General features: G+C 46.5%; 1 protein-coding gene across 1 annotated transcript in view; it reads right to left on the bottom strand.

Annotated features, from left to right (window-relative positions):
- Nucleotides 1–13729, bottom strand: part of LOC144486703 (F-actin-monooxygenase MICAL3-like) — a gene marked incomplete at its 5' end in the record, with an annotated part of 256125 nt that overhangs the window by 96718 nt on the left and 145678 nt on the right. Inside the window, 2 exons of the mRNA XM_078204702.1 lie at nt 4146–5916; nt 8499–8587. Coding sequence (XP_078060828.1) covers nt 4146–5916; nt 8499–8587 — 1860 coding nt within the window. The remainder of the gene's footprint in view (nt 1–4145; nt 5917–8498; nt 8588–13729) is intronic.

Here is a 13729-nt window from a genome sequence, read left to right on the forward strand (position 1 = left end):
CACTCTTTCAATCTTATTTACATCCTTCCTGTAACTAGGTGACCAAAACTGTACACAATACTCCAAATTCGGTCTCACCAATGCCTTATATAACCTTACCATAACACTCCAACTTTTATACTCGATACTCTGATTTATAAAGGCCAATGTACCAAAGGCACTCTTTATGACCCTATCCACCTGTGACGTCACTTTTAGGAACCTGTATTCCCAGATCCCTCTGTTCAACTGCACTCTTCAGAGTCCTACCATTTACCCTGTACGTTCTACTTTGGTTTGTCCTTCCGAAGTGCAATATCTCTCACTTGTCTGCGTTAAATTTTTCAGCCCATTTTTCTAGTTGGTCCAAATCCCTCTGCAAGCTTTGAAAATCTTCCTCACTGTCCACTACACCTCCAATCTTTGTATCATCAGCAAATTTGCTGATCCAATTTACCACATTATCATCCAGATCATTGATATAGATGACAAACAACAATGGACCCAACACCGATCCCTGCGGCACACCACTAGTCACAGGCCTCCACTCAGAGAAGCAATCCTTCAGAACCACTCTCTGGCTTCTTCTATTGAGCCATCCTCAAAGAATTCTAGGAGATTTGTCAAGCATGATTTCCCTTTTGTAAATCCATGCCTTTGTCTGCTTTCCAAATGCTGTGCTGTGAAATCACTGATAATGAACTCTAGCAACTCCCCTATGACTGACATTAGGCTCACTGGTCTTTAGTTACCTGCTTTCTCTCTTATTCCCTTTTTGAATAGCAGGCTTACATTAGCTATCCTCCAATCTGAGCAACCATTCCAGGGTTCAAACAATTTTGGAAAATGACCACCAATGGAATTACTATTTCTCGAGCCACTTGCCAGTAAGCACGCTGGGATGAAGAGTACAGGCCTGGAGACTGATCCCGTCTTTCATACCCCTAATGACATACCCAAAAGGGCGGCATGGTAGCACAGTGGTTCGCACTGCTGCTTCACAGCTCCAGGTACCTGGGTTTGATTCCCGGCTTGGGTCACTGTCTGTGTGGAGTTTGCACATTCTCCTTGTGTCTGCGTGGGTTTCCTCCGGGTGCTCCGGTTTCCTCCCACAGTCCAAAGATGTGTGGGTTAGGTTGATTGGCCATGATAAAAAATTGCCTTTAGTGTCCTGGGATGCGTAGATTAGAGAGATTAGTGGGTAAAATATGTAGGGATATGGGGGTAGGGCCTGGGTGGGATTGTGGTCGGTGCAGACTCGATGGGCCGAATGGCCTCTTTCTGTACTGTAGGATTTCTATGGTTTCTATGAAAATCCACACAATAGGATTGGTTTACAGGTTATCAAAATATCAAATTCAAATCTGATAGGTTGCTGCTATTCAAATATCTATTTCAAATTGATTGGTTAAAACTCAAAAACATGTTTTTGGACAAGGCAATCCTGCTGTTTTTGTCTCTGATACACTGTTTCAGTCTGTGGACTGCTTGCACCTGCTTCTCTTCAGTACAGGCAGTAACTAGTGGGATGCCATAGTGATTGGTGCTGGGACCCCAGCTATTCACAATATATATTAATAATATATATTAATAATAATATTGGATGAGGGAACAAAATGTAACATCTCAAAGTTTGCAGATGATATCAAGTTGGGTGGGAGGGTGAACTGTGATGAGGATGCAGAGATCCTTCAGCATGATATGGACAGGTTGGGTGAGTGGGCAAATCAATGGCAGAGGCAGTATAAGTTGGATAAGTGTGAGGTTATTTACTTTGGAAGCAAAAACAAGGCGGCAGATTACTACCTGAATGGCTGTAAATTGGGAGAGGAGAGTGTGCAGCGGGTGTCCTTGAGGCATGGCGAGTGTGCAGCGGGTGTCCTTGAGGCATGGCGAGTGTGCAGCGGGTGTCCTTGAGGCATGGCGAGTGTGCAGCGGGTGTCCTTGAGGCATGGCGAGTGTGCAGCGGGTGTCCTTGAGGCATGGCGAGTGTGCAGCGGGTGTCCTTGAGGCATGGCGAGTGTGCAGCGGGTGTCCTTGAGGCATGGCGAGTGTGCAGCGGGTGTCCTTGTGCACCAGTCACTGAAGGTAAGCATGCTGGTGCAGCAGGCAGTAAAGGTAAATGGCATGTTGGTCTTCATTGCAAGAGGTTGAGTACAGGAGTAGGAATGTGTTGTTGCAACTATACAGGGCCTTGGTGAGGCCACACCGAGTGTATTGTGTGCAGTTTTGGTCTCCTTTTCTGAGGAAGGATGTTCTTGCTCTCGAGGAAGTGCAGTGAATCCAGCCTGATTCTGGGGATGGCGGGACTGATGTATGAGGAGAGATTGACTAGGTCAGGATTGTTTTCGCTGGACCTCAAATGAATGAGGGGGATCTCATAGAGACATAAAAATTCTAACAGGTCTAGACAGGATAGATGCAGGGAGGATGTTTCCGATAGTGGGGGAGTCCAGAACCAGGGGTCACAGTCCAAGGATTCAGGGTAGGCCATTTAGGACGGAGGTGAGGAGACATTTATTCACCCAAAGAGTGGTGAGCCTGTGGAATTCATTACCACAGGAAGTAGTTGATGCCAAAACATTGAATGCATTCAAGAGGTGGCTGGATATAGCACTTGGGGCAAATGGGATCAAAAGTTATGGGGAAAAAGCAGGATTCGGCTATTGAGTTGGATGATCAGCCATGATCTTAATGAATGGTGGAGCAGGCTCGAAGGGTCACATGGCCTCCTCCTGCTCCTATCTTCTGTGGTTCTATGTAACACCTTCAAGTGAGACGATTTGCGTATAAGAATAAGGATGTTTTACTGCAATTCTACAGGGCATTGGTGAGGCCACACCTGGAGTATTGTGTGCAGTTTTGGTCTTTATCTGAGGAAGGATGTCTTGCTATAAATGGAGTATACAGCGAAGGTTTACCAGACTGATTCCCGGGATGGCAGGAGTGCCATTTGAGGAGAGACTAAGTCGGTTCGAATTATATTCACTGGAGTTTACAAGAGTGAGAGGGGATCTCATAGAAACTTATAACATTCTACCAGGATTAGACTGGGTAGATTCAGAAAGAATGTTCTGGATGGTGGAGGAGTCCAGGACTAGGGGGTCATAGTTTGAGGATAAGGAACTGAAGTGAGGATTACTTTCTTCATCCAGAGAGTGGTGAATCTGTGGAAATCACTACCACAAGAAGTAATTGAAGCCAAATGTTGTGTGATTTCAAGAAGAAATTAGATATAGCTCTTGGGGCAGAAGGGATCAAGGAACGTGAGGGTGGTGGTGGTGGGGGGGAAAGGTGGGATCAGGGTCCAAGTCTATCACAGCCATGCCTCATACCATCCTAGTTACCATTATTGAGATTCAGGACCCTGGCCTCAGAATCAATGACCTTACTATTCACCTTGACAAAGAATTCTATCATATTATGGTCACTCATTCCCAAGTGTTCTCTCACAATGGATTGCCAAGCAATCCTTTCTCATTAAGGGTGGCACAATGGTTAGCACTGCTGCCTTACAACGGCAGGCACATAGATGTGATTCGAGTGTCGGATTTGCATATTCCCCTTATGTCTGCCTGAGTTCCCTCTGGGTTTCCTCCCACACTCCAGAGATGTGCAGGTTAGGTGAATTGGCCATACTAAATTGTCTTTTGTGTCCCAAGGTGTCCAGAGAGATAGCCATGGTATTGTGTGGGGCTACGGGGATAGAGCAGAGGAGAGGACCTGGCTAAGGTCTTCTGTCAGAGAATCAATGCAGACTTGAATGGCCTTCTTTTGAACTGCAGGGGTTCTATTTTCTGTGATTGCACAATACCCAGTGCAAGATGGCCTGTTCCCTTGGTTCCAAAATGTATTGATCCACAAACCATCCCATGTACACTCCAGAAATTCCTCCCCTATTGCACTGTGACTAATTTCCTAATCTATATTCTGATTAAAGTCACCCATAATCACAGATGTTCCTTTATCACAGAGATCCCCAATACCAGTCTAATACTGTTACCGCTATAGTTTGGTGGTCTGTATACCACATCACACAAATGTTTTTTGCCATTTTCCCGAGGAATTAGTGTGTCCTTAGGGATAGATGTGTGTGTGGGGGTGGACAGGTGGTCAGTGTGTCTTGTGTGGGGTGGGGGGGTGGAGGTTGGTCGGCGTGTTCTTACCTGCCGCTGTATGGAGGATGTCTCTGGTGAGTTTGCTGTTGGAATAGACGGTATTGCTGCTGGATGGCGTACTGGGACACGCCCTCTCCTTTTTCTTTCTCTCCTTTCTGTAACTGGAAAAGACAGATTTCCAAAGTGACTTGGGTTTTGTCAGTTCATCAGTTGAGCTGCCCACTTTGTGTCTGCTATCACCCTTAGACTTCTTCTCCTTTTTGCTCTTTCGTGGTGAGAATAGGGAAGTCCTCTTCTTGTTTTTCCCGGCAGAATCCTCAGAGGAGGCTCCAGAACCTTCCCAGATATGATCTGCAGCTGGAGCTGGGCTCCCAGGCCTGTCCAGCACTGTCTCCTGCTGCAGTTTGTGGCCATTGGTTAGCTTCATGTCTGATGGTAAGGTGCTGTCCTGCCAACTCTGCTCCTGGGCTGATCCTTGTCTCCGAACACTCCTGGATTGTCCGGGTGACACCTCACTCATTTCCATCTCTTTCATCTTCTTCAGTTGTTTCTCCATTGCATCGCGGAGAAGCTGGCTCTTGACAGACTTTTCTCGAGCCCGCATTCTCTCCTCAGCTATCTCTTTAGCCTCTGGAGAGATCTGTGTGAGCAGCCGCTGTTTTGCAGGTGTTACTTTGGACTCTGCAGTCTTTGGAACCTGGGCTAATCTTAAGGGAGAGGGTTTCTCCTGTTTGGGTTTGCTGCTTGGTGGGGTATAAAATCTTTCCTGGACACTGGTATCGGGTGTTCGATCATCATATGTATCCTCCACATCGTCTGCAAAGGGAATCTCGTCGATGCTCTCTGCTAGTGATTTCCTGACATTGATTGCTTGCCTGTCTGAGGTCTGCTGATCTGAGACAGGTTGCTGTGTGCTGAGCTGTGCTGTACTCTCAGCAACACTCCGCTTCCTGTCCTGATACTTCCTCCGGCGTAGGGTTGCAGGCTCTTCATCAACAGGGGGTGGCGGAGGAGGGCTGGAGGGTGGTGTTAACATGCTGTCAGAGTTATTCAGACTGACACTGGCGGCTGTCCTTGTATTGCTCAAACTTCCATTCAGGCCCAGCCCAGAGGTACTGGTCAAATCCCTCTGACCACCATCTGAACTCTTGGCACCTGGTCCGATGGATTGGCTTGAGCTTAGAGCTGGCAATGCCAGCTCCTCAATAGGTGCAACACTGGGAGGTGTGGAGGGTGGCTGAGGACTTTGTGTGCAACAGCTCTGTTCCTCAAACATCTCTTCTGGTGTGAATGACTGAGGGGATGCTGAGCCTGTGGTGGACAATGTGAAGCTGGTTTCTGACCCACTGGTTCGATCCATAGGACTGATCCCAAGACTTTTGCGGAGCTCCATGCTTCTCAGCCAGAACTCATCGACAGGATCCTTGCGGAAAGGTTTCTCTCCCGCCATACGTGTGGTTGTGTTCTCATGCTGCTCCTCGCTTGCTTTGACAATTGGAGTGGATGTCAGGATGGTGGATATAGGCTGTGATTTCACTGGGGACTGAGCTGAGATGGGACTGGCTGCTTCAGGACAGGTCAGAGGTTGGCAGCAGATAGCTGCTGGGGCAATGCTGGGACTCTGGGCAGGCGGAGTACCAGCAGGCTCGGACTGGACTGCGGAACAGGGTGATGGAGTTTCTGGGTAGGACTGAGGCTGCAATCTCACTGGAGGATGGTCACACAGGGGGCTGGGTACTTCCTGTGATGGTGCTGTTCTCTTTTCAGAGTCAATTGGCTTTGCAAAGGAAACTCCAAGAGAAAGGAGTGCACCTTCTTGCTAAAGGGGTGAAGAAAACAAACATTTTAATCACAGAGAGCAGAGCAACTATGAAATCATAGACACAGGATACAGAGTAAAGCTTCCTCTACACCGTCCCCATCAAACACTCCCAGGACAGGTACAGCACGGGGTTAGATAGAACATAGACATAGAACAGTACAGCACAGAACAGGCCCTTCGGCCCACGATGTTGTGCCGAGCTTTATCTGAAACCAAGATCAAGCTATCCCACTCCCTATCATCCTGGTGTGCTCCATGTGCCTATCCAATAACCGCTTAAATGTTCCTAAAGTGTCTGACTCCACTATCACCGCAGGCAGTCCATTCCACACCCCAACCACTCTCTGCGTAAAGAACCTACCTCTGATATCCTTCCTGTATCTCCCACTACGAACCCTATAGTTATGCCCCCTTGTAATAGCTCCATCCACCCGAGGAAATAGTCTTTGAACGTTCACTCTATCTATCCCCTTCATCATTTGATAAACCTCTATTGAGTCTCCCCTCAGCCTCCTCCGCTCCAGCCTCGCCCTAGCTCCCTCAACCTTTCCTCATAAGACCTACCCTCCAAACCAGGCAGCATCCTGGTAAATCTCCTCTGCACTCTTTCCAGCGCTTCCACATCCTTCTTATAGTGAGGTGACCAGAACTGCATACAATATTCCAAATGTGGTCTCACCAAGGTCCTGTACAGTTGCAGCATAACCCCACGGCTCTTAAACTCCAACCCCCTGTTAATAAAAGCTAACACACTATAGGCCTTCTTCACAGCTCTATCCACTTGAGTGGCAACCTTTAGAGATCTGTGGATATGGACCCCAAGATCTCTCTGTTCCTCCACAGTCTTCAGAACCCTACCTTTGACCCTGTAATCCACATTTAAATTAGTCCTACCAAAATGAATCACCTCACATTTATCAGGGTTAAACTCCATTTGCCATTTTTCAGCCCAGCTTTGCATCCTATCTATGTCTCTTTGCAGCCTACAACAGCCCTCCACCTCATCCACTACTCCACCAATCTTGGTGTCATCAGCAAATTTACTGATCCACCCTTCAGCCCCATCCTCTAAGTCATTAATAAAAATCACAAAGAGCAGAGGACCAAGCACTGATCCCTGCGGCACTCCGCTAGCAACCTGCCTCCAATCCGAAAATTTTCCATCCACCACCACCCTCTGTCTTCGATCAGACAGCCAGTTACCTATCCAATCGGCCAACTTTCCCTCTATCCCACACCTCCTCACTTTCATCATAAGCCGCTCCTTCATCATAAGCTACTCCTTCGTCAGATGGAGTGGAAATGTGCCATTCCACATTTCCACTCCATCTGACGAAGGAGCAGCGCTCCGAAAGCTCATGGTATTTGCTACCAAATAAACCTGTTGGACTTTAACCTGGTGTTGTTAAAACTCTTACCCATCAAACATTCCCAGGACAGATACAGCTTTGGGTTAGATACAGAGTAAAGCTCCCTCTGCACTGTCCCCATCAAACACTCCCAGGACAGGTACAGCATGGGGTTAGATACAGAGTAAAGCTCCCTCTACACTGACCTGGTGTGTAAATCCTCCCTCCAACTTGTACAGATATGACACACACCCCTGATCAGGCTGAGTGTATCAAGGGGTGGGGAGTGTAGCTGGATACAGCTGTTGCCTGGCACTAAATCCATTGAGAGTATGCCAATTCCCTTTCATACTAATGGATGCAGGCTTTGAACAGAGAGTCTGCACCTTCAGGAAGGGTTTAATTGTAAATTAAACTGTCCTGTGGTTTTCTGACGGTCTGCCCAATTACTGCTGTATTATGAAGGTGCAGATTCACCTCTGTTACTAACTTGGGCAGATGGAGCTTGTTCCAAACCTGCTGTGGGTAAAAACAAAGGGAGGAGAAGTATCTGAAATTTCAATGCAGTCAGGCCAGCCAATGTCAGTGTAAAAGGGCAGGCTGACATTTGATCTGTTAATAATAGAACATAGAACAGTACAGCACAGAACAGGCCCTTCGGCCCACGTTGGTGTGCCGAGCTTTGTCTGAAACCCAGATCAAGCTATTTCCTCCCTATCATCCCGAAGTACTCCATGTGCCTATCCAATAGCTTCTTAAATGTTTCTAAAGTTTCTGACTCCAGTCCATTCCACACCCCAACCACTCTCTGAGTAAAAAACCTACCTTGGACATCCTTCCGATATCTCCCACCATGAACCCTATAGTTATGCCCCCTAGTTACCACTCCATTCACCCGAGGAAATGGTCTTTGATCATTCACTCTATCTATCCCCCTCATCATCTTATAAACCTCTATCAAGTCTCCTCTCAACCTCCTCCGCTCCAAAGAGAAAAGCCCAAGTTCCCTCAACCTTTCCTCATAAGACCTACCCTCCAAACCAGGCAGCATTCTGGTAAATCTCCTTTGCATTCTTTCCAGTGTCTCCACATCCTTCTTATAGTGAGGTGACCAGAACTGCACACAATATTCCAAATGTGGTCTCACCAAGGTCTTGTACAGTTGCAGCATAACCCCACGGCTCTTAAACTCAAACCCCCTGTTAATGAACGCCAACACACTAATAATACCTCAGATGGACTTCTCCTGGTGTTGTCAGAAGAGGGTTGAAGATCCACACTGCTTCCCGAGTGCACCGGGTGTTCGTCATTCAGTTCAACTAAATAATCAGACAGACATCAACTCAGAAAGACATTACAACTGGACATTGTTCTTTATTCCCCCTTCATCTCCCCATGAGGTAGGTTATTTGTGCAACCTGTATTGTAGTCTCAGCAGTCAGATGCTGAAATATGGCTCACTCCCAGTCAGGATGCACAGAGTGAGAGTCCAGAATCGAGAAGGAAAGAGAGGTAAAGAGAGAGAAAGCAGAGAACAAGAATGACAGCGGTCAGAAGAAGCAAAGGAAGAAATATAGAGTGACAGATAGACAGGGATGGCATGGTGGCACTGTGGATAGCACTGCTGCCTCACAGCGTCAGGGAGTCGGGTTTGATTCCCAGCTTGGGTCACTGTCTGTGCGGAGTCTGCACTTTCTCCCTGTGTCTGTGTGGGTTTCCTCTGGGTGCTCCGTTTCCTCCCACAGTCCTAAAGACGTGCTAATTAGATGTATTGGCCATGCCAAATTCTCCCTCAATGTACCTGAACAGGCAACAGAGTGCGGCGACTAGAAGATTTTCACAGTAACTTAATTGCAGTGTTAATGTAAGCCTACTTGTGACTAATAAATAAACTTTAACTTTAGATAATGAATACTATAGAAAGAGAGGATGAAAAAGATTTAATTTGAGAGGATGGAGAAAAATAAACTGAAAAGGCTGGAAACACAGTGAGGCAACCCAATGTTTCACACATCAAAATCAGATAGATTAACCGATCGATAAATGGGAAAAGGGAGAGAGAAAGATGGAGAGATAACAGAGTGAGACAGGTAGTTACGGAGAATGGGAGAGCCAGAGTGCGAAATAACAAAAATAAAGAGGAGGATTGTCGAGGAAGAGAGAAAAACATACTTGTGACCTCAGGAGTTTGATGAAGGCTTGAGAAAATTTATTGAAATCTTGGACACTTGAGATTTCGGATGAGTGGGGTGAGAGCTTGAGAGAACTTGAGATCCCAAGAGTAATTTGCTAGGAACTTTGAAGGAACATGGGAGCAGTTTGAAGAGATCTTGGAGGCTTTTGGTGAGATTATAGAGGAGTTTGATGAAGTCACAGAGGTTTGATGAAATTATGGAGGGGTTGGAGGATGAAATTCCAGGTGTTTAATGAGAACTTAGAGAATTTTAATGAACTTCATAGAGGTGTGGAGAGATTGTGAGGGAGCCTGTTGAGATTTGAGGTGCTTAATGAGATCGCTGAGGGATTTGATGATGTTTCCCCAGGGATTTGAGCACTTGAGTCATAGAGGTCTACAGCATGGAAACAGGCCCTTCGGCCCAACTTGTCCATGCTGCCCTTTTTTAAAAAAAAAACCTAAACTGGAGGAACCGGATCAATCTGAGTGGTCTGAAATCTTGGAGGAAATTGATGAGAACTTGGAGCGCCTTGGAGAGGGCGGGAGAGGCATTTCTAAAGCTTTAATTGGTCTTTGGGTTAAGCACAGGGATTATGCCTAAGCTTATGGCATCAGACGCCCAGTCACAAAAACAAAATGTTCAGATGCTGGAAATCAAAAAAAAAGATAAAGTTCTGGAAATAGTCAGGCAATATACACTCAGTATTCTTCGAATAGAGGCCCAGTTTCCTCAATCTCTTCTCCTAAGACAATCCCACCATCCCAGGGATTAGTCTGGAGCCCCATTATTGCAGATATATCCTTGCTTAGGTTAGGAGACCAAAGCTGTGCACAATACTTCAGGTGCGGTCTCACTAAGGCTCTATTCAGTTGTCATGAAACATATTTACCCTGTACATTCTTTTGTGATAAAGGCCGACAAACCATTTACCTTCCGAATTGCTTGCGACACCTGCATGTTAGCTCTTAATGACTCATGAACAAGAACACCCAGCTCCCTTTGGGCATCAACATTTCCCAACCTCTCTCCATTTAAAAAAATTCTCTGCAATTTTGTTTTTCTACCAAAATGGGTAATTTTATACTTATTCACATTACATTCCATCTGCTATGTTGTTACCCATTCACTCAGCCTGTCCAAATCCTCTTGCAACCTCCTTGCATCCTTCTCACAACTCATATTCCTACTTAGTTTTGCGTCATCAGCAAATTTAGAAATATTACATTTGGTCCCCACATTAAATCATTTGCATAGATTGTGAACAGCAGTGGTCCAGCACTGATCCTTCTGGACCCCAGTAGTTTTTTTTTAGCATGTGCAGTAATCACTGGGCCAGGGTAATAGTTTTCGCAGTGGTTAAATGGAGCTCTTGGAGTCCTCCGCTGATTGTGTCGGAGCAGGGGGCAGTCTTCAATGATGTGAGTCGTTAATTTGGGCGCATCGCAGCTGCAGTCCGGATTCCGTGCAAGGCCCCACTTGTGCTGATTTTCTGCACAAAGGCCTTGGCGTAAACAGCTCAGTGCCCAATGTTGGCGTGGCAGGTTGAAGCTGGGTGGATGGGCTGTGGGGTTTGTGATGAATAAGTGGTTGTTAATGGTGGCATGTTGGTTCCATTCCTGCTGCCATAGGCTTCTGCTATTATTCCTTGGCATGGTGGTCTGAGCCATACAGGCTGGCGTGATTGAGAGGCAAGCAGTAGGATGATTGGTAAGATCCTTGTGTAGCAGCAGGCTTGAGTTCATAAACCTTCCCCAAGAGCTTTCTTGTTGCAATTTTCCTCCTGATGTGAGGGGGTGGGATGTTGCTCAGGACTGGGAGCCAGGGGAGTTGAGTTGATCAGAGTGTACCCAAGATGATGGTGTTGAGCTGGGTATCTACAAGACTGGTGTGGGATGAGTTGCACCATGCTGTCTTGCTCAGATGTTTTTTGTGTGTCAATATTCGGTCAAGAGGAGGTTGTTCCTGGTCCTTTGCCATTCAAGGAGACATTGAGTTCCCTCTTGGAGCTAGTATTGTGGAAGTAGAATATACTCAAGACTGTTTTGTTGCTGCTGGGCTGAAGGCTCCATGTTTTACAGTAGTTGAACAGTTTGCAACATTGTTTTGTGTTGCCTCCAGTTTAGAAAACTCCACTAGTCACAGCTTCCCATCCTGAGAATGACCCATTTATTCTTATTCTCTGTCGGTTAATTAATGGTTTCAGATAAAGCTCGGCACAACATCGTGGGTCGAAGGGCCTGTTCTGTGCTGTACTGTTCTATGTTCTTAACCAATTCTCGATCCATACCTATACATGACCCATAATCCTATGTGCTCTAACTTTATTTACTAACGTGTGTGGGATCTTATCAAAAGCCTTCTGAAAATCCAAATACACCACAGGGAAAATTCTCCCATCCAGCTGTGCTGATTTTTTAGTGCAGCGGGCCAGGAGATTTAAGTGGCGCTGGATTAGCATGGCCCGCGCTGGGCTTCCGGACTCAAACACGTCTCCCAGCGCCAGATTTCCGGCACCATCCCAACATGGAGCAGCATTATACGACTGCAGTCTCCAGACCCGCTAGCCTCTCCCACCTGCCAGGAGTATTTCACTCCAGCGGAGTTTACAGTAGCTCCACATTTACGGAGAGCTGTTGGCCTGACCCGCTGGAGTGAAGGGGGGGGGGGGTGGCGGGTGCAGGGAACTGAAACCCCCCGGAGGGTCGGGTACCGTGGGTGAGGGATGTGGGGGTCCAGACTGCTGGGTAGGGGGAGAGTGACCAAGACAGGGGGGGGCAGCGATCGGGCGGGGGTAGCGGAGGGCCAGTGATGCGTGGGTCACGGAGTTGGCCAGCAATCAGGTGGCCTGCAGAATGGGGCCACTGCGTACGCTCCGATCCCGGTACTGACAGATCGGCGCATGCGCAGTAGCCTGCTCAGCTTATGCTGCCAGCCTCTTCAGCGGTAATAGGCCCCATCCACTGATTTTTCAACGGGATTCACACTAGTGCACTCAGCAGTGCACAGAGTGTGGGAGATCCTTTTTTAAACTCCCACTGAAAAAACCAGCATGATATACTCCAGTTTTTATGCGATTTCGACACTGAATGTTTTTGGGAGAATTGCCTCCGACATCTACTGGTTCTGCTTATCTATGCTACAGGTAATATCCTCAAAAAACAATATTTGTCAAACATGATTTCCCATTCATCAATCCATATTGACTCTGCTCTATTATTATTTTCCAACTATCCAGTTAACACATTCTTTACAACAAATTCTAACATCTTCCCTATTTTTGATGTCAAATTAACAGGTCTGTAGTTCTGTTTTTCTCTCTTAACTGTGAGGTTACATTTGCCAGACCGGAGGAATGATTCCAGAATCTATAGAATTTTGAATGCCTCGATAATTAATTTTTGAGCACTACCTCTTAGTACTCAAAAGTACCTCTTACTAATACTCATTTGCTTTAGTTCCTCATTTTCACAAGTCCCTTGGTTCCCTATTATTTCCAGGAGGTTTTCAGTATCTTCCTCCATGACACAAAGGCCAGAATATTTTGTCTGTTCTCACCGGTGGGATTTTTCCGGCCCCGCTGCAGGTTTCCCCATGGTAGAGCATACATAGAACAGAAAACTCCATTGACAGCAGCAGGATCAGCCAATGGTTGGCTGCATCTACGAGCATGAAACACATAGCGGGGAAAATCCATCCAAAGCAATTGCAAAGTTTCTCCACCATTTCCCATTCCCCATTATAAATTCTCACTATCTGTCACCCCCACGACTTGCCTGGGCTTGCAAAATCTCACTAACTGTCCTGTCTGGAGACAATACACATCTCTTTAACCTGTGCTTAACGCTCTCTCCACTCACATTGTCTGTACCTTTAAGACTTGATTACCTGTAAAGACTTGCATTCCAACCATTATTTTATAAATTGAGTTTGTGTCTTTATATGCTCTGTTTGTGAACAGAACTCCCACTTACCTGACGAAGGGGCAGTTCTCCGAAAGCTCATGGCTTTTGCTACCAAATAAACCTGTTGGACTTTAACCTGATGTTGTGAGAAGTCTTACTGTGTTTACCCCAGCCCAACGCCGGCATCTCCACATCTTGGGCATAGAAGACAGAGGATAGCAGTAGAGGGGTGCTTTTCTGAATGGAAGGCTGTGACTAGCGATGTTCCACAGGGATCCGTTCTGGGACCTTTGTTGTTCATAGTATATATAAATGATTTGGAGGAAAATGTAGCTGGTCTGATTAGTAAGTTTGCAGATGACACAAAAATTGGTGGAGTTGT

Source organism: Mustelus asterias, unplaced genomic scaffold (genome assembly GCF_964213995.1).
Source record: "Mustelus asterias unplaced genomic scaffold, sMusAst1.hap1.1 HAP1_SCAFFOLD_431, whole genome shotgun sequence".
Classification (NCBI taxonomy): Eukaryota; Metazoa; Chordata; class Chondrichthyes; order Carcharhiniformes; family Triakidae; genus Mustelus; species Mustelus asterias.